This window comes from Plectropomus leopardus, chromosome 19, assembly GCF_008729295.1.
Source record: "Plectropomus leopardus isolate mb chromosome 19, YSFRI_Pleo_2.0, whole genome shotgun sequence".
NCBI classification, from domain to species: domain Eukaryota; kingdom Metazoa; phylum Chordata; class Actinopteri; order Perciformes; family Serranidae; genus Plectropomus; species Plectropomus leopardus.
Genome location: NC_056481.1, coordinates 8,518,375 through 8,540,421, shown reverse-complemented (window position 1 = coordinate 8,540,421; position 22,047 = coordinate 8,518,375). Strand labels below are relative to the sequence as shown.

Sequence of the window (22,047 nt, the reverse complement as noted above, 5' to 3'; positions counted from 1 at the left end):
CATTTACAAGAGTTCATGAGTCACTCACAGTTCAAAAATCATTCAAAATTCATAGGTTGATAAATAGAGTAATTTGATGTTACAGGATCGCTAAGTTGAGTTTAAAGTTCAAAGTAAAGTCAAATAACAACTGTAGCTGTGACTCAGGAGATAAAAAACAAAAAGCCTTTAATTTTGTGGTATTTTTCATTTATGTTTTTGCTGCAGGACACACAGATGGGCTCCTTTGTGTCACAGAGATGAGCTGGATCACCGACGAAACTTAAATCTACGAGGAGCACCTGAACGCAGCGTCCAGTGACGTCACGTCCTGGAAGCGTCATCGTCTCAGCAATACATCCCGCGAGCCAGCAGGTGGCGCAGCTGGCCCGGTGCTGCACAGGTAAGGCCCCAATCACGATGTCCAATGTAAACAACCGTTTCCTTCAGACTTTGATTTTTTTTTTTGTGTACAAGTCAGAGGGCACGTGGGCATATAAGTATAACACAGGCTTTAAAGAGATGTAAGATAATTAATAATTCAGACTGCTGCAGATGTTTTTGTCTCCTGCACAAAACCCTTTGAGCTTCCCTTTAATTTTGGTGTTGTCGTCACAATAACAAACCTCCATGCACTTCTGGGTTTTTGTGTGGGTGAAACATCTGAGGACAGTCTATGTTGGAGAGTGACAGTTGCTATGGCGACCCACTTGTCACTCATTGTGACTGTGACCAATCAATCGACAAAATAACAAAACAAGCAGAGGATCAGGGGGATGACTGCCATGGATTTGTCATATGTATGTTTACAAGAGTCCTGTGACACTGAACAAAAATCCATAGGCTCATATATATATATATATGTGTATATATATAGTGTACAGTGTAGTAAATGGTGGATATACTTTAATAATAATAATAGAAATAATGATAGGTAGAAAGCACTTCACATACGGCCGACAAAAAAAATCCAAACTTGTAGGGAAATAACACCTGAAACAGTAAATTTAAATTGGATAACAATTTCAAGTTTAACATAGTTTTATTTAGGTTGATTTAGTTTTGTAGGGTTTTTTTTGCACAGTCTTGTAATGCATATCACTTTGTGTGAGGTATAAAAATCCTTAAATTTTTCAATAAAAACATCAAACTCAAAAATCATTACATTCCTTAAAATAAGAACATTTTTTAAAAAGTGCAACAGCTACTCCTACCGCAGTCCACAAAAAATGTTAACATAAAAATCAAAACAGATGTACACATGCAAATACTACATGCTTACATTTAAACGTACAAGTACAGGTTAAAAAATATGATGCAATTAGATAAAGCAGAGTACAGTAATAGTCACTGATATCAGCATTACTGCAGCACTGCGATATTGTATTTTTATGGTAAGTTAATGTTTTTTTAGGATTCTAAGACTTTTCTCAGATTTTAGGATATTTTTAGGATATTAGGATATTGCTAGGATTTAAGGATGTTCTTCTAGGATTTTAGGACGTTTTTGGATTTCAAGACATTTCTCATATTTTAGGACGTTTCCAGGATTTTAGTATATTTCTGGTATTTTAGGACATTTCTAGGAATGAAGGACGTTTTGGGAATTTTAGGGCATTAGGGCTTAGCCAGGACCTCTTTTGGGGATGCGGGGAATCCTCCAATGGCACTTTTTCTGATAAACAAACTATCTTGTCGCGGTTTTATGCATTCTGCCTAAACTCATGTATTCTAAAAGAACAAAAACAATTCCCAGTATGAATGACTTTATTTTTATTGTGAATAAGAAAATGGTTGGGGGGCCACTGGGCACCCTATCTGTGGCCAGATTTATCCCATGGACCGTAAGTTAAGTACCACTGTCACAGGAGCTGTAGGTGTGACTGTAGGTATGGAGACAGTGTCTTTATTAAGTGTTATTGTATGTCTCTGCAGACTCTCTTCTTCTTTGTGTATTTGTGTGTTTGGCTTGTTTGGGCTCTCTGTGACCATGCATAAGGACTGACTGATTGACTGGCTCTATTGGCTGTCTGGCCGTGACACACACACACACACACACACACACACACACACACACTATGCCTGCGGGTGATTTCCATCCCCCTCTTCGTCTCTTGCGCTCCACAAAAAACACCTCTTCTATCTGCACGCGCACACACGCGCACAGTCTCTCTCTCGTTCCTCTCATCCGGCGCAACAGCCCGGCAGCGCGGGTGACGCGTTTTGCGCATTTCCTGCAGCTCGCGCTCACTCACAGATTCAGGAGAGAGCGAGAGAGAGAGCGAGGACGGGAAACGGGGGGGCGCGCGCAAGGAGGAGAAAAAAAAAACCGAACGGGAGCGGAGCACCGTGATGTGGTAGGGGTGCTCGTGAGCCCGAAAAAGACTGCATTGAGGGGGCATAGCTTTCCGAGAGCACGCGCAAATATCGCGGTACCGTGAGGTCGAAGCAAGGAGATTATCCCGGAGAAGAGAAGAGAGCGAGGGGCTGGAAACGGAGCACCAATCCCGGATGGCTAGGCGCGGCTGCTCGCGCTCTCTCCCACCCTGACCCGGGAGAGACACACACAAGGGACCGTGGGGAGGCTCCGGGGCTTCACATGAACCCAGCCGGAGCTCGGTAACCCGCATTCCCCCTCGCTGCCGTTTTATATCTCGGCCTGTTTCCGCCGAAATCTGGTGTGGCGCACGGGACCGACCGTAAACAAACAGCCGCTCGGGTGGGAGAGAGCTCAGCAAGCGACCTCTGAAGGGTGTGAGTCTGCGTTGTTATTGCATTTTTCAGCCCGTTAGTTGTACAGTAAGCGTGTGTGTGTTTGTGTGGATAACACAGTGTTCAGATATGGCTGTACAAGACTGAGAGTCCAAGGAGCCAGCGGCATTATGGGATGTAGCAGGACTGTGCAGTGACCCCGCTCATTGGAAGGAAACACTCTGTGTACAGGAGCAGGAACAGGCAGACTAGCCTAAACACACACACACATACACGCACACACACTCATCCATTTCCACACACGCCCCAGCAGCCATGCCTGTGTTCAGTGGCCTGTTGAAGGTGCGAGTGTGTGAAGCAGTGGACCTGAAGCCCACACCATGGGCTCTGCGTCACGCTGTTGGCAAGAGTGGCTCCTTCCTGCTGGACCCTTACCTGGCTCTCAATCTGGACCAGACCCGACTCGGCCAGACCGCAACCAGGACCAAGACTAACAGCCCCGCCTGGCACCAGGAGTTCTGCACTGAGGTCCGAGAGGGAAGGAGTCTGGAGCTGTCGGTTTTCCATGATGCACCCATCGGATATGATGACTTTGTGGCCAACTGCACCATCCAGCTGGAGGACCTGCTGCAGAACGGGACCAGGCACTATGAAGACTGGGTATGTGTTCGATGTGTTTCTGTGTGTCTTGATTACCTACAGAGCACTGGGGCAGAAGTCCTCAGGGTCCTGGAAGTCACAGGTTTGCATGTAGGTGAATAACAGACCCCAGGCACTGAAATGAACAAGGCCCACAGTTTACAAAACATGCAATCTTTGCAACAACCGTGCATTGTTTGCACTGCATATTTCATGCTGTGTGGTGCTTGTGATGACTTAAAGGGCAGAAAAGGCACCGTGTACAGTAGAATGGGCATGTAGTATGTTTTTGCCACATTATTTTGTGAGTTCAACCAAAACCAGGTTATTGTAAACATATTCATCGAGGAAAAAGACTTTCATTTTTCATTTTTCATTTCATTTGTTGCTTCACAAAATTCATTCATTTACATGCATTTCTCACCAAGAGCTTCCTTGCACTAACTTGGCTCAGAAAGGTTGGGCTGGTGGGACAATATTCAAACCAGCTTGATATTAAGCCAAACACAGGATTGAACTGGCTTACTGAATTTTACCAGGTGTCACACATGATTCAGCAGTTGCTCCTGAGTGGAATATATCGACAACAGAAAACGAGCGTCTAACTATCATGTAGCATTGTGTAACACCAGAGCTCTCTCTGTCCACACTGAATCCATTAAATATGCACCTCTGTTACTTCATGTAAACAAACTATATAGCTATCAGCTGTGCGCTGGAGATCAGACTGGAGACGTAAACACTTATAAGATGAGCAAGTAGTGTACTTGTTAGATTCCTACGTTTGTAACATTACTTTTTAAAGCAGAAAACACACAATTTATATTGTGATGTTTACTGGAAATTACATACCATCTGATGCTGCTTTTAGGTTTTTGTAGTCAAATGAGGTTAAATAATCTCTTATTTCAGCTTCATGACTCAGCCAATCGTCGTCCATTGTGGTGCTTTCAAAGCGAGCGACAGAATAAATAGAAACACAACTTCCAACGAAAGTTCACCTCACGCACCTTCAGTCAGTTAGGATAGCTCCTTTGTTGGCTTTATATCCAAAATATTGTCATAATGGCACAGTTTTCGTGTTCTTAAGAGGCTAATTCTGCCATTTCTCCTGTTATCACCCCATAAAGTAAACAGAGTGCGTGGCAGCTCTCCCCCCTCTCCTGAAATTTGATCTCTTTCATGTTGCCGACAGCAGACAGTAAATTTTGACATGATCTGTATGACACTAGTTGCTCGATTATAAAGTTTACAAACACGGTATTATGATAATCATGCTTTCATATTGCTTATTACTAATGCGGTTTTTGTTAGATTAATTGCTGTTGTTTAGGCTACTTTTAAAATGACCAGAATGTGTCATAATGAGACAAATGCTGGTTCAGCCAGTTTGGACCCGACCGGATCAGACTGTTAAAACTGGAAATCGACCCAACGCTACAGCATGGCCAGTAATGCCTTGCTCATTGGTTGTAGTGCACTCATTGTACTTTTTTTCTCTTCTGGTATAGATTTTGATCTCTCAACTCAGGCTAAATTGAATCTGCACTGTGACACAATATTTTGCATGGCAATATTGTATTGATACATGGATGTCAAGCATTGTTTTTTTTTTTTTTAAATTAATTATATATAAAAGCAACATACACAGTGACTGAGAAAATATATAAATGAATGTTCCTCATTAATGATCATATAGTCAATTATTATGTGACAAAACTTGTCCTATTTGAGAGGGGCTGGTGTTAATTAATAATATAAACTATTAATATTGCATGTGCAAATTAAAGGTTTGGTAGCACACTAGAATAATAACATGATTGCTTTTTTAGTCCACTAGACACATTTTGCTGCAATAAAAATGACAGATTTGAGACGAACAGACTGAAAACTTTTTATTTTATCCAATAAAGTTGATTTTGACAAGAAAATTGCCTTTCAGGACATTATTTGCATTTGAAAAAGGCAATAAATTACAATATATTGTATATTATACATTATTGTCACAATCATGGAATATTAATATCAAATTAGCCATTTGCACACACTCACCCACTAATTTTGGATTCAGTACACCAAAATGGGTGCTGCTATGTCCCTCTGCATGTTTACACATAACCAAACGACGGCGGCATCATGCCGCTCCAGTCTGTGATTCTAGAAAGCATGCCGGCATCGTGGAACCAAAAGAGGCAGGATGGGTGTAACATATAACATATGCGTCGGCAGCGCTTTACAAGCACCTGTTATATGGAGGCTGATCTTGTCCTCTGCTCAGATTGTTTTCCCTACTTGTGGACATTTACGCCCGCTGTCCTTCTTTGAGTTAACAGCAAAATGGTAACAGCTGGTTTTTAAATCTCCCGTGGTGGGTGGCACATATAACACACCATCCAAACATCACACCTGTCCTGCCCATGGTCCTGTTTATACAGACACTGTTTCTGCACTGTTGTACCTTCCATGGTGGCTCTAAGTGGAGACCACTCTGTCCCCCTCTTTCCGTGATTATACCTTACATCGTTACATTCCTGCCTTGAACAGGCAGTGTATCACACTAGAGGAGCCAGGGATTGAAACGCTGATTTTTCAGAGGAGTGGACAGTCCTCTCTACCTTCTGAGCCACAGACGCCCACTTTCTCAGTTGTTTTGGCTGTCCATTCATAAACGTGCTCACCTTACCTTGTCGGATGTCTCTTCAGTCATGAATTTGGAGTCCCTACAGCTGTCATCATCACCACCAACTTCATTGAGTTTCTTTGGCAGAGCAGCATTGTGTGTTAGTTAACTGTTGTCAAATTATGTGTGTCTCCGTGCTGAGACACTGGCTGGTTGCCCAGCAGGCTGCAACTAAATTATATATTACATTTATTGTCAGTTAATCTATTGATCATTTTCTTGGTTAATCGATTTATAGGAGCAGTGTGTAAGATTTAGTGGTATCTAGCAGTGAAGATTGCAGAATGCAACCAGCTGAAACTTATTGGATTTCTTTCAGTGTACATAGTTCAGTCAGTTTTTATGGGATTCTGCTGCTTTGCCCTCCTCATTCTGTAACACGGGAGCTGTTTGAACTTGCATTAGATCTGATTTGGACATCAAGTCCAGCCTGTAGTCGTCCTTCCTCAATTCCTCACATTCCTCCTGCTTCTTTGGACTGAAACAAACACGAGATGCCCTTGTTTTCCACCTGTGGAGTTACATTTATAAAGCAAACAAACAATGTAGATGTTGTGAGACTTCAGCACAACCTGATATAGCGTCTTCGAGTTTCCTCTCTCTGTATGTTGAGAGATGCACACACACACACTGTGGCTTAGCGGTGGGAGAGACTGAAGTGCCTTTCATTTGTTACAGTTTCTCGTTAGTTATTTAATTTGCGTCGGACCGCCACATATGGATCTGTATGTATAGGGGATAAAGAGCTGTTTGTTTGGGGTCTGCAAGTTTTGTCTCCAGTGTTAACATGTGATCTTGTTCCACTTCTACGCTTTGTTTTATCTTGCTGTGCGTTAGATGGACGATGAAGGACAAGAATTGTGGGAGCTTAGGGCTGCATGTGTTGCTTTAAGCTCGTAAACATAAAAAAAACTTGCACTTACTGTTACTTTTCAACCATTTTCTGAAGCGTTTTTTCATTATTACAATAATTTTCTACCTCTGCGGCAGCCTTTGTCGTCAATTTATGCATGAACACAATGCAAATCAACTGTCGGAGACAAACTTGTTTTAAATGTGTGCACATCTGAAGCGTGGTAATGCTGTTTTGAAAAGTCTTTAATGCCAGCGTTTTTAATACAGACTCTGCTCTCAGCTGGATTAACATGTGACCGTGACATAATGTAAAAAAAGAGGCAACAAAATGTTCATTGTGGTGAATTTCCAACCTCATATTTGAAGTTTAAGGGAGCTTGTTTTCATTTTGCAGTGCTTTTAAATGTTTTTAAGCTTTGTTAATGTATATATGAGTTGCTGTTACAAGACAGTATGGTTTGCTAGGGGGGGTTTGAGTTATGTAATCTGTCATTGTATCAGTATACGTTGGCATATAAATAGACCGACACACACCTCGTCCCTCAGCTATCCAGAGTAAGGTCAGAGCATATGGATCACTCTGTTGATTGACCACAACCCATTGATCAGGCTGCCGGCTTGTCAATACATCTGCCTCACAGCAACACAGTCCCTCCCACTTCCCCTCCGTCCTCCTCCCTTCATTACTCCATTACTCACCACTTTGTGCCTCCCATGTCTCCCTAATCCTCCCGTCTCCAGCAGCGATTCCCCTCTCATCTTCCTCACCCCCCTCCAGCCTCCATTTACTCATCATCTCCCTCCTTCCTGCCTCGCTTGTGTACCTTACACTCCTCTTTCATCTGCCGCCTCCCGGTGCTCCCACCTTCATTTACTGCTCAGGCTCAACAAAGAAACAGTGGGAAGATTAATATAGTAGTTAAAGTGTTGTCTGAGTTCGATCAATTGAGTTTTTGTCATTTGCGTCATAAGCTCAGATTGGTACAAAGGTATAATGGTACTTTGGGTTTTTTTTAGAAATCCTTAAGGTTTGACTTTCATTCAGAAATAGAGAGCCCCCTCTTTCTATTAAACAGGGTTTCTGCAGATCCTTAAAAAGTCTTAAAGGGCATTACATTCATAAATCTAACAATAAGGCCTTAATTGACATTAAAATGTCTTAAATCTACCTTTCAAAAGTCTTAAAAATAATAAGACTTTGGAAGCTTTTTTTTCTCCTTTTTCTGACTTTTTCTTTAAAGTTGCCGTCAGTCAGCCCAGTGAATTAAATTAGATTTTTCTCAGTCTACAGTTGCTAGTAGAGGCCGCAAAACATCCTTGCATTTTATAGTTATAGTTTACTAATGTATAAAAAAAAACTTGCCACAAATTGCACAGTGGTTTTAATTAGCTTTGAAACCAGCCACAACTCAGCCCTGAGCAAGAGTGATAGTCCTCGATCCACCAATCAACTATAGGAATTGGGATCAAAGCTGGGTTCTATTGAGGACCTGTTTTTGCTTTTTCAAAACCTGAAAATCATTAATGTTTGAGGTTACTGATACTGCTATCAAGTCCTGTGAGTCCTATAAAGTAACATGACATCTTGAGTAGATCCTCGTCACTTAAATCAAATCACTGGTCCACATACATTGATTGTACATCAGATTAAACCTAAATGCAAGACCTTCGACTGTTTTCGGGGAGAAAAAACTCCTTCAGCTCTGTCAGCTGCTGTTGCTGCAGCACAGCCGGCCCGGTCTTCATCATCATCCACTCAGAGCAGCAGCGGTAAGCACACCCAAACCTTGTAGCAAGTCCCATCAGTTAAAAATGTGTTGAAACCTGAGTTGCAATCATCAGGATAAGAGCTTGTTGGCTACGTAAAGGAGGTTGCAAAGGTAAATAAATCATCATCACGATGTGTTTAAATGTAACATCAAGAAAAAGAAAATTTAGTTTTTGGGGAGAAACTTGAATAATACAGTTGTTTGTGTGAGAAATTTGTTTTCCCAGCTAAATACAGAGACAATAGAGATGAAATTATGTCCTATCATTAGTTCTAATCATCTTATGATACATAATTAAAACTACTGATGCCAAGATTTTTCAAAGTAAATATTTGTTAACGATCCCCATCCCTAATCAGCAGACTGCAGTGATACTAGCTCCACCTTTAATGAACACGTGTTAGCATGCTAACATGTTTAATGGGGATAATGGTAAACTTTGTATGTTGAGCTTAGTGCAGCCTCAGAGCCACTGACAGGATTATCAGTATCACTGATTAAAATTTAAATGATTCAAATTCATGATACAATTCTTAAATATGATGGCACAAACTAGCATTAAATGGCACCCACTTCCTGCCTCCCTGCTGTACCTCGGCTCCGTCTTTCTCACTTCCTCCTCCTCTCTGCTGCCTCGCTCATCTCATCATCCCGCTCGTCTCGGCGCTGTGATTCCCATCCTGTCTGCTTCCTGTCCTCTTTTGTCTTCCACCACCTCTCCGTGATACATCTCCCGTGGACCCGAGCGCTGTGGGCCAGGCTGCTGCTCTGTGCCGCCGGTGAAATATTAACCAGGCTTTGATGCTTATTAATTGTCCCACTCAGTAATTGAGATGCTCTGCGGAGCCCATCCCCATGGCGACAGCAACAGCCCTGTCCCCTTGGCGACAGCCTCTCACCCACAGAAACACCAGAGAGAGGGATGGGTAGTTGGGGGGGTAAGAAGAGAGAAAAACAAAGTAGAAGAGTGCTGTGGTGGTTCTCTGACATTCAGAATAATTTAAATTCAAGGCTTTCAAAAGTAGAGTCACTTAAAAGCTTTCTTTGTGCTGCATGTTCAGTCTTTAAGGGTTATTTCATTTTACTCACCAGCATAAATGTGGAGATTGTGTTTGCAGCTAGCCGTTACAGCAATTTTTACCGGGACAGGTTTAACAGCTCGGTTATTATGGGTGTAAAAAGTTTTAATTTCAAGGTCAAAGTCACAGCTGCAAACCCAAAATATTCACTATTATCATCCATGCAGTGTAGAGCTTCTTCCCGGGTAAATGTTGACTCAACAACACAACTTTCTTGTTGCAGTTCAGAGCTTTTTGTTATGTGAGTCAGGGATACTGGGCTTGCTTTACTTGGGCCACTTTGACAAAATGACAGAAAGCCAGGGGGACAGGGGGACACAGCAGCCCCATACATGTATATAGGATTTCAGGACATTTCTAGAATTTTTGGACATTTCTAGGATTTCATGACATTTGTAGGATTTCAGGATGTTTCTCAGATTTTAGGACATTTTTTTAGATTTTAAGACATTTCTTAAATTTTATTTCTTAAAGTTTATAAGGCTTAAAGACGTTTTTGAAATTTTAGGTCGTTTCAAGAATTTGAGGACATTTCTAGGATTTTTAGATTTTCGGATGTTTCTAAGATTTCAGGAAATTTTTAGGGTGTTTCTAAGATTTCAGGACATTTCTAGGATTTTAGGACGTTTTAGGACGTTTATGTAATTTCTAGGGTCGAGGATATTTCTGAGATTTTAGGATATTTCTTTGTTTAAGGATGGTTCTAGTATTTTAGCACATTTAGAAGATTCTAGGATGTTTCTAGGATTAAAGGACATTTGTCAGATTTTAGGATGTTTCAAGGATTGTAGGACATTTCTAGTATTAAGGACGTTTTAGGATGTTTCTGAGATTTTTGGACATTTCTTTGTTTTAGGACATTTCTAGTATTTTAGGACATTTAGAAGATTCAAGGATGTTTCTCGGATTAAAGGACATTTGTAAGATTCTAGTATGTTTCTAGGACCTTTTAGGACCTTTTTAAGAATTTATGGACATTTCTAGGATTTCAAGACATTTCTAGCATTTTGGGATGTTTTAGAAAGTTTCTAGGATTTTAGCACATCCCAAGGGTTTTTAGGAGATGTCTTAAATTTTAAGAAATTTCTAGGATTTTAGCACATTTCTAGGATTCTCTGTCATTAGGGGCTTAACTAGGACCTCTGTCAGGGGTGTGGGGGATCCTCCTCTGGTACTTTTTGATCAACAAGCTGTATTTTGATGCTGTGCTCTCTGGCACCTTATTTTTCACCCATCAGGGGCCAGATTTGGCCCACGGGCTAAAAGTTTAGTATCACTTATGTAAGGCAGCAGGTTTGCATAATCATATTGATGCAAACCTGCTGCCTCATACTGTAGTGTTTTCTGTACCTGCATTTGGAACACATTGAGTTTACTTGTAGTGAAATGTGTTATATAAATAAAATTGCCCTGTGTTGCCTTTTATATTGAGGTGAGCCGCGTACCACTGTAAACAAAACCATGTCTGTGCATTCCTGTGGTTACCATGGTATAGCAGCAGTGGCAGAGCGATGAAAAGGATGACTGCAATGTTGTTCATTTAACTTTTGACTTCTTAATAAGCTGTTTTATTATAAAAGCGTTACATTTGGATGCTGGCACAGATTGCATGTGTATGTATGTAGATCCCATCTGCCCACAACGCAACCAACGAGTGAAATGTGGTAGTATGACCAAACCTGTAGAAAAAACTAACAAGGATATATAATATTGTGGTCTTCCTTTAAAGGGATACGTCGCTGAATTTCAGCCAGCTTTCAACCACAATTGTTGTCACCCACTAGCAGGAGCATTTATTGGTCTGATCGGGCGCGTAATAAACTGGTAGTTGTAGGTTTTGTCCTTTTTCTCCATATTCTTTGGTCATGTAGCACCAATTTCAAAATATTTGCGTTTTTCGGCTCAGTTTGTTTGAGGACTCTATTTATTCTGGTGAAATACTTTTAAGAACATCAGGCATATACCAGTTTTCACATTAGGGATGCTACTTTCTATTTATTTTTTATTTTTTTGTGTGTGAATGAAGTTGAGGTGGTTTGGGCACGAGGCCTCCTGTTAGAGATGTTGGGGAACGTCCAACTGGTAGGAGGCTCTGGGGAAGACCCAAAACACGCTGGAGGGATCATATGTCTTGTCTGGCCTGGGAACGCCTCGGGGTCCCCCAGGAGGAGCTGGAAAGCAGGGAAAGTGACGTCTGAAGTGTTTTGCTTGGCCTGTTGCCCCTGCGACCTGGCCCCGGATAAGCAAATGAAAATAGAAGGATGGATGGATTTTTAAACTGCTTTACTAAGTATTAACTGGTCAAAATACTTATTGTCGGCTAATGGTTAAATGGCTAACGTTGAACATCTCTAATTTTGATAATTGCTACAATTATTTACAGCATTAAAATATAGTAATCAGTAGGAGTGGTACGGTATGAAAATTTCATGTCCCTGGCTAAAATAACTAGACGTATGTGGTGGTGTATTTTTCTGCAGAGACTTTATTTTTTGTTTTCCTGCGTTTAGGACGTTCATGAGCGTGCAGCCCCACAGAGCTCAGGTGAGATTGGGGCTTTATTTAAAGGTAGCGGCCAGGTGCCAGATCGTAAGCAGCCAGCATCCAAGAGACATGGTGCCAAAAAACGAGAGAGTCAGGGATTAGCCTTTACCTTTGCTTTTGCTGGCAAGCATCTTAACAAATAGTAACTGTCAATCTCAACTAGTATACCTTTAAATGAATGCAGCTATTTTTTTGCTTTTGAAACTTCCTTTAGCAATTTTAAACTGAGATTGACTAGTTTCATGATCCACTTAATTTCTGGTTTTAAATTTAGTCTGTAGAAAAGTACCTAGTTCATTTTAAAAGGATGTAAAAAGTCTTCATTTTCATCTTTTTTAATGGCATGGAAACAGACAGTCAGAGAGAGAAATCTGAGGAGGTGGAAATTTTAAAAAAAAAAGGGAGATTAGAGGATGGGAGAGAGAAATAAGGTTAAGGCTGCGGAGAAGAGGAGGATAGTGACGAAGGAGAGCGATCAGCAGACGAGGTGTAGACATAAGCCGTGTGTACATGTAAATATATCAAGCTGGAGGCGGCCAGGAGACGTGACATGGTGACCACACAGTGTAACGTGGCCTCACAGGGACACGGGCCACGTCAGATGTCAGCCAGCCGCTGTTTGGCATACACACTCACACTCACATGCTCACACTTACAGCAGCCAGGATTAATGACTTAAGGACTAAAATAAGAGACCAGTCACCACCCCCTTTGGAAAAAAAACAAAACAGTTTTAATGTTTAGTTCAGTAATAAGCCTTTGTGAGGCAAAAACTTGAGCAGACGTACAACATTTTTAAATTAACTCTTGTAGTCATTGCATATATTTAGCCTAAATTTGCTTTTTTATATGAAATATTTTTAGTGATTTGTCAAAAGTTAGCAAACAGTGTAAAGCTTCTATATTTACTGAATTTATTATGTTAGTGATATATTAGAGGGATGTTGCCTCTGCATTGTTCCTGTTTTTATTGACACGTAGTTTTTTGATTTGTAGCTGTCAGAAATTAGATGTTTTTTTTTTTTGCTCTGGCTTTTTTAAACAGCTATTTTTTGCAGTCAAATTAGGCGATTATTAATGAATGGGGTAAAGTAAAAATGCATAAATAAATTAGGGTGTGGGGAAACTCTTGACCTGCATTTATTTTGACAGGCAGTTAAGTTAAAATGAGCATCACAGATTTATAAATACAGTAGTCTTTGACAAAATGACCTGGCGACACACACGGCGAGGGAGAGAGAGATGCTGTGCTGCTGCCAGAGGAGCCACTGACTGAGTTTACTCTATGGCTGGGTTGATGCATCGACGCTAATCAGGGTCATTAATTCCCGAAATATGTCGATTTGCGAAACGTGCATTGGCGTGTCTCAATAGCCAAGTGAACTGCATGCAGTTGGAGCATGGATTCCAACGAAGAGCGAGCGGCAGCACACGGGTTTTAACTTTTCACGGGAGTATAGCTGCCATACACGGACACCTGAGGTGAAGGCCTCCTGAAGCGCTCTGTCAAGATGGCGGCAGACAGCACCGTCCTATTGACTTTTTTCCCTACTCGAGCATCACCTAATGAGGATGATGCCATTTTGTTTTTTCCGTTAACTTACACGACTATATAAGAGTGGGAAAACGGCTTAGACTCACATTGTAGACCACTGTGATAATCTGTAAATCTTTTCAGTTAGCCCTCGTCCACACTCATGCAACAATAAATTTGCCAGTGATTATTTTATTCGCACATTACTTGCTAGATTCTCCAGTTCGGGCAAATGGCTGCTATGATGTAGGTTACAGAGATTAAATTATTTTGTTTGTCACAATTATCCTTTTGAGTTTGAGGTCCAGTATTTTCTGATCAAACATCCTATCTATAGGGTCTATATTAATAATAGTAATAATAATGATCAGTATTAATATTAAAAATATTATTTTTTTAAACAGCAGTGACATGGAAATATGACTCATTTTATTTTTTTCTTATCAAATTAACAATTATACCGGCATTACTGTTAAAGATATGATATGGCACACCCCTGATGTATTGTTTTGAATCTGCTTTCATCCATCCACACGACGTTCACAACACTTTAAAACGAGGCGGGTCAGAGACCACGCCGCTTATGAGACAGGAAGTGTATACCACTTCATCCCATTGGCGCAGCTTGTAACGCTTTGCCTCTCACATCCGCTTTACATTCTCTACATAAGACTGTCTTGACCTCGCCATCCTCTGCTAAGACATGACTCTGATCATTGAGGTCACAGCCATACTGTCATGAGCCCACTCCCTCAGTGCGCGAGTCGCATGACATCATAGGCTCCATCCCTCAGTGACCTGCTGGTTAAGTAGGACAGACTGGATTTAAGACGCACTGTTGCCACCGTGACAATACACACACAAAGATAAGCATGCTGCTCTGCCCACTGATGCCAAATCAGGTCAACCTTTGGTGTGTGTGTGTGTGTGTGTGTGTGTGTGTGTGTGTGTGTGTGTGTGTGTGTGTGTGTGTGTGTGTGTGTGTGTGTGTGTGTGTGTGTGTGTGTGTGCGCGCGCTGGAGGGTGTTTAATGCATGTTGTCAGTGAAAGGGAAGAAATGGGAGGATATTTGAGAGCTCTGGGACAGCAGGTGAAATGCACACTGTTTGCCCCCTCTCTCTCTCCTTCCGTGACCCCAGGAGTGTGTCTGTTTTTGCAAATCCACAAAAAAAGAGAATGAAATTTTTCAATGAAATTATATGTTTTTTATTTCTGCCACTGGCAAATAGGGTTAACCCTTTGAAACCTGAGTAAATTGGCTTGATTTCTCTCAAAAACATGGAAAGAAGTTACAAGTTGTGAGCAGCAAGAACTTTTAAGTTAGCGAAAAAGGTATAAAACTATAAACAAAAACAAATAAAGATAGTTAATAGTAATTATACTACTACTAATAATAGTTTTCTGGACATTTTTCCCGGTTTTATTAATATCTTCATATAGTTTCTGTGTGTGTGTGTCTCTCTCTCTCTCTCTCTCTCTTTCTCCCTTTTATCATAACAGTTTTTTGGTCCTTTTCCTAATTTCTAGAAATCCGTGGGACATCTCTTGCCAAGTTGCTCTTCGCTTTTTTAGGCATGTTTTCAAAAGAAATCAGTTTGCTTGGGTTTTGGGTTTAAATGGATGTGAAAGGCGCCTGAAGGCAGCAAACAAAAACTGATGTCCTTCCAGGTTTTAGTGGGTTAAATTAGAATTTCAGATAAAGCCATGACTCAAAAGAGCGCAATTTTTAAATCAGGAGCTATTCTTAACAGAGCTGCAATAAGTGTTGGCAAGCATTGGTTTTAATGTCTATAAGACGACTGTCACCAGGAGGGTTGTGTGTTGAACCCCTGTATTGTGTTTTTTTGGTACGGACAGACATGTATCTGTAGTACAAAGTAAAACTAAAACTGCCATGGACTGAAAGCTGGTGTTGTATGTCTGGACAGATTTGTAGTCTGGTTTGCTTTTCCTTTGATCAGCAAGCTGCCTGTTAAAAACATTTGGCTAATTCTCACTGCGTTATTTGAGGAAAGTTCTTTAGATGGCTTGTGTTTAGTTAACATGTAGTCTACTATTTGAGTTGGGTCATGTGGAAAAAAACATATTTATTGTGGTATTACTCATGTATTGTATCGGCACCAGTGTCAGAAAATTCCCAACAATGCACAGTCATAACACACATTTATTTAATGCATGCAAAAATGCTTTCAAAAACACACAAAGAAGGCAGTGAGCAACTAAACAAGAATTGACCCAAAAACTTTGTAAAAAGTTACAAGAAAATTAGCTGAAATTAACAAAAGATAAAGAAGTAAAAGACAGAAACAGGAAATGATCTGGAAAAAAGTGCAAAAATAAAAATGCTAATAATAAATATATATTTTTCTGTAACCCAAATTTTAATACATAAATATAATAATTATTGAAATAGTTTTCCTGATATTTTCCCTGGATATTTAATGATTTTTCCTCAATATTGCTCTTTTTTACATTTTAATTTATTTTTTAAATTTTTGTTTTTTTAAGCTGATGTAATATTCTTGTCAGCTTTTCCACATTTATCAGAATCAGAATCAGAAAAAGATTTATTGCCAGGTATGGTTAACACAATACGAGGAATTTGTTCTGGTGGGTTGATGCAACATAAATATAGAAAAAGAAAACAGATAAAATAGAAGATACAAATATAAAATATAAAAAGTACGAGTCTTACAGTGCAAAACAAAACAAGTAACACAAGTAACAGTGTAACAGTGCAAGAAACAGAACCATGGAATTAAAGTATATACAAGAATGTTTGGAGTGCAAGATATATATTGATATTTACATTGAAATTCACATTTATACAGGTTTGAGTGCACTTTGAAGAGCATTTCATGCCAAGTTCCCAATTGTCTTTCTGCCATGTTTTTGAAAAAAGTCAAACCAATATTTTTATATTGCAAAGGTTTAAATGCTTGTTAAAGGAGTCTGAACGCAGCACAAGAAGAGTGATGTTGATCCAGGTACCAAAGGGTTGATACCACGTTGAATACCAGTTCTAGGGTTGGATGCTGAACTCTGTACTTTGAAGTTAACAGCTGGATAATGATGGTATTACCGAGTACAGATTCATGTTAAAGCCATTTTTGCCAAATTCTGGAACCTAAGAGAGCACCTGGGTGACAACGCCAGGTTCGCACAGGAGGCGGAAGTGCCGTGACGCGCTCTGAGGGCCACCACAGAGCTCCGCGTAGCTGCCAGGTTCAACTTTATACAAGATGCTTAATCGCCCTGCTGCTGGGAAGCCGGCCATGGAGCTCCGCGGCAGCTCCTTTGGCTTCCCAGGGAGCCAAGTGTCAGCCTAGTATCACTGCTAGACGGGCAGACACGCACGTGCGCACACACACGTGCACACAGGCAAGCAGTCATACAAATGAGGCCCAAAGATTAGCTTTGTGTGTGACTAGAAAAGAGCAGAGGAGCAGAATTGCTTTTCAGTCGACTACGTCACCTCTGAATCTTTTTTTTTCATTGTAAAGAAAGTAGAGTGCACAGAAAAATAACTTGGATCATTATCAGTTTTGTTGATGCCTTTCATAAGCATTTAAAACACTGGAAACTAAGAAAATTGGGTTGATTTTTTTTTTTTGTAACACAATATTCACAGACAAACATGGAGAAAAAGCAATGAGCAACTTGGTAAAAAATGTCCCACAAATTGCAAAAAAAAAAAAAACAGTAAAAAGTGACAAGAAATTTAGTTGAAAATTAAGAGTAGATTAGATTTTATTAAAAATATCCAGGGAACTATATTCATAATTCATTCTTTTGAGCACTTTTTTAAGGTAATTTTCTTTCTTTTTTCTATTATTCTTTTTTTCTTGTCATTTTCAGATGATTTTCCTTTTAATGTTTTACTAATTTCTTGCAAATATTCGGGCCATTTCCTGTTAAATTGCACATTGCCTTCTTCCCATATTTTTGAAAGAAATCAAGCCAATTTGCTCCGGTTTCAAAGGGTTAAATTATGAAAATTATTGCAATTGAAATCAGATCATTGCCAGAAACGGGGCTTCTTCCTGCAGCTCGAGTCTTCATGAAGTGTGTTTTCATTTAGAGCGATCCAACACTGTCGACTGATCTGCAGCGGCTGCTCAACAGGCCGTCTGCCAGTCCATCTGGATATCACACACTCGCCTTGACTGTGTGTGAGCTCTAAGACGACTGCACAGACAGGATGATTTGATCGGGAATGTCCATTCTCCTAAATCAAATTCTCCTCCCGTCCAGTTGATGCTACTGGACTGTTGGACACGTCACTCCTCGTGGAGGGCGGGCTTTGCCGAATCTCCCCCTCCACCACACAGCTCAGCTCCTCTTACATTATTAGCCGTCTGTGATGTTACATTAAAGATGCATGACTCTCATGCTGTCTCACTCAGCATGGGCCTCCTGAGTGTCAGCGTGTGTGTGCAGGCGCTGGAGTTGCCGAACGATAGAAAGAAGGGCACACACACGCAAACACACATGTTATTGTGTGAACGCGGTCGAGCTCTCTCCAAGCCGAAATTTGTTATTTGACAGATGGATGTGGGAGGCTGTCACTGAGACTAAACGCTCCTGAGAGAGACAGAGAGAGCTGTCTGGTTGGACACAGATAGCGAGCTAGATGGACAGAGAGTGGGAGGGGGTTAGCTCCACAGTATTGATATAATGCAAGCTTTGAGTGCCCTGTCTGCTTGGTTGAGTGCTTCTCTGTGCTGCTGCATATGGTGTGTGTGTGTGTGTGTTTTCATTCTGTCAGTGTGTCTTTGTATGGTGATGGGACGAACACAAGAGAGTTAAGCTTGTATGTGTGTTTAACGCTAACCTCCCTCTGAAGTCCATTTTAAAATCCCCAGACACACACACTCAGCTTCCTGTGTGTGTGTGTGTGTGTGTGTGTGTGTGTGTGTGTGTGTGTGTGTGTGTGTGTGTGTGTGTGTGTGAGTGAGGGTTTGTGTGTGTGTGTATGTGTGTGTGAGTGAGGGTTTGTGAAGTTATCCGTCTCCTTGGCTGTATCAGTGTCCTAATTGGACTAACAAGATTAATGAGGCGAACTAGATTCTCCGGCTCTCTCTCCTCCCATCTTTTGTTGTCTAGGCGGGGAAACTCAGAGCGTGTGTGTGTGTGTGTGTGTGTGTGTGTGTGTGTGTCTGTACAAAGCAGCAGGTTAAATACGAGCCACGTTAAAGTTCATTTAACAGGGCTGGTGACATGGATAACATTTTCTGTCTTTGTATATGTCATTTTCTTAGCGGTGGAACTATTAGTTAATTCATCCATTTCTCTGTTGATAGAAAATAAATCAACAGTTTTGAGGATCTGTTGATGGTTTAAGCCACTTGTCTTGCAAAAATGGTCCAATTCACAGTTTAAATAAACAAAATGTAACTGAATAAATAAATAGTAGCTGCTTTTACACAGAGATCGAGCTACATGACCGCGGCATCTGGCGATCGAAGGAGGCGGGACAGGAATGACGTTTAACACACGAGTGTCTGCTTCTAGTGTGACATGCGTTGGCAGCACTTTCTAAGCAACAAAGGCATTAACGTGTCAGTCACAATCATTTACCTTCGCTGTTGTACAGCAGCTGATCTCCTCCTCTGCTCTGAGGGTAAGGACTTCCCAAACTTCATTGTTTTCCGAATGTGTGGATATTTACAGTTGCTGTTCTTCCTCTTTGAATTAGCCGCTATGCCTACAGATGCTTCTTAAATCTCCCCTGGTGAATTGCGCGGATAAACACGCTGTCAAAACCTCACATTTTTACTGACCATGGTCACGCCTTTCCGGCTTCACCTTTTACACATTCTGTTGTAATATAAATATATGACAAGCTAAGCCAGAAGTGGACTATTTATTTTTACAGCAGCTATGGAGTAACTTAAGCATTCATTTGGAGTCATGTTTTTAACGACCTGATGAATTTAAGTCAAATATTCTCTCTCTTTTAGCTCTGTTTTTGGTCTCCACCAACTCCTGGGGAAATGTCAGGCTCTTTGGCTGCAAAATGCCTCTCTAAGTTTATTGGCTTTGTCTGCCTTGTGCTGGGCAGGTAGCCTACTTATTACGAAATATCAGAGCTATTTCATCCAAAAACAGCCTACAGTGGCCGACAACAACCGGAACAAAACAACAAAAGACGCTCTGCCGAGCTGTGGTGAACCGCAGAGTTGGGTGATATGTGTCTGCAGGTTTGCTACCTTTTTGCATCCTAATTAGTTCTTTTACTCATTTGACCCATTGTTATTAGCAAAATCTTGATTAGAGCAGCTTTAAGGAATAGGTAGAAATCATATAGAAAACTCACTGTATGTATTTCCTGTATTGACTTTTAAAATTTTGTGCGATTAAACTACTTGGCACACCTGTGTTTAGGCACAGTACAATCCCCCGTCAACTTGATTCCATTAAAATGCCCGAGCGATGTTCAGGTTAAAGTGCTCCACGTGTATTAGTATTTGTTTGATCCTGAAGTACCTGCTGAAGGGTGGGGTTTATGTAATGACACGGTCTTTGACAGTTCAAATAGAGACAGGTGAGCTTAAAATCACAGAAACCAAGACTGTAAGTTGACTCGTGTTTTTTCTGACATGTTGACTTGTCAGTGCGTGAAAAGCACAGGTGTAATTTTGGCAAAAACAATGTACAATAGTGAGACCCTGGGACCAGCTTAACACGAGAAAAGCAATTTGTTTAACCAATATCAATGTCACATTCCCTTTTTCCAGTAATGAAATTTTACAAAGTACATTTACACAAGTACTGTACTAATTTACACAAGTACTGTACTAATGTGCAATGAGCTACTTTATGTGAGCATTTCCATTTTATGATACTTAATTCTTCTACTTCATCACATTTTCGACGCATTTAACTCCACAACCTTTCTTTGACAGTTTTAGTTTCTAGACCTCTATTAATACAAAATGTAAATTAACTAATAAAGTAGCAGCATATAAAGTAATTAAAATTAGCCCACTTTTGCCAGCCGCAGCATTAATGTGATTACCAAATTAATTCATTGCTAATTATATGCGCCAATATAATATATATGTTAATAGGTCATTCTGCACGAAAAGGGGTACCTTAACCCTTTGAAAACTGGAGCGACTTCACTTTTCTTTTGTGGCTTTCAGACACCTTTCACAAGTATTAAAACCTTTGAACCCTAAGAGAATTAGTGAGAAATGTTCCACAAACTGCAAGAAATGAGTAAATTTTGAAAATTTGTTTTAAAAAGCAAGGCAATAATGTCTATGGAGAAAGGGAAAAAAAAGCTTAGGAAAACTTTATTTTCTATAATTTAATGCTAATGCTTTTGTACTTGAGTAAAGTCTTGATTGCAGGATGTTTACCTCTGCAGACAGCTCACCTCCAACTGATAAACCTCGTTCGCCTGCTGTGCTGTGTGATAGAAAAGCATTCGCAGCAAGCGCTTTGTAGCTGCATGTTTGAAAAAGTGCTATTTAAATAAAGCTTTGCTTACTTCATTTCATACTTATGTCTCTCCGGCTTTACATTTTACACAGATCTTGTTTAGCCGCTGTTGTTACCTGCGATCTGGCTCAGAGGCAAGACACCTCTGTCCTCCCTTTCCACGATCATACGTTATGTACGGAACAGCAAGGCGGCATAACGGGGTGATATTCCCGCCTTGAACAGGCAGTGTAAAAGCAGCCATTGTAACACAGGCAACTTATATATTAATTTAATCTTATTTTGGTCCGAATCTGAACAAATTTGCTCATGTAATTGCAGTGGTGATATAAATAAATCTGCGATTATTCAGTTATATCTGCATTAATATATCTAAAATAAAGTGCCATATAGTGGCTTTTTTTTTTTTTTTTTTTTTTTTTACTTTTAACTAATATTGTAAAAAGCACTGGAGAAAAACTTTATCCTGCCAAGAACAAAATTGTGAAGAAAAATTTCAGTTTATTTTATATTTTTTTGGCATGATATTGCACACTGGCATGGTCTAACTCATCTTCAAAAAAATATATCTGTGTAGTAGAAATTCTTATTGATTTGGATAGAAAATGCGAGCTTGAAGGCACCTCAAGTGGCCAGTAACTGATGAAGCGGGAACAGTGCATTTTTTGGCTGGCATGCCACCTTGCCATCGTGAGCACTAAATCAATGATGGTGCTGTCCATTTGCTCTGTTCCAAATCACTCTCTGAGTCCATCTTTCAGCTGAAATCCCTGCCGAGACTCGCTGTTATGCAAGAGGTTACATTTG

The 22,047-nt window shown here is 40.4% G+C and overlaps 1 protein-coding gene across 1 annotated transcript in view; it reads left to right on the top strand.

The window, feature by feature from the left end:
* Positions 1 to 2,201: 2,201 nt before the first annotated feature.
* prkcea (protein kinase C, epsilon a) overlaps positions 2,202 to 22,047 on the top strand; it is a 45,312-nt gene continuing 25,466 nt past the window's right edge. Inside the window, exon 1 of the mRNA XM_042507530.1 lies at positions 2,202 to 3,351. Within this exon, the coding sequence (XP_042363464.1) occupies positions 3,007 to 3,351 (345 nt within the window). The 5' untranslated portion in view covers positions 2,202 to 3,006. The remainder of the gene's footprint in view (positions 3,352 to 22,047) is intronic.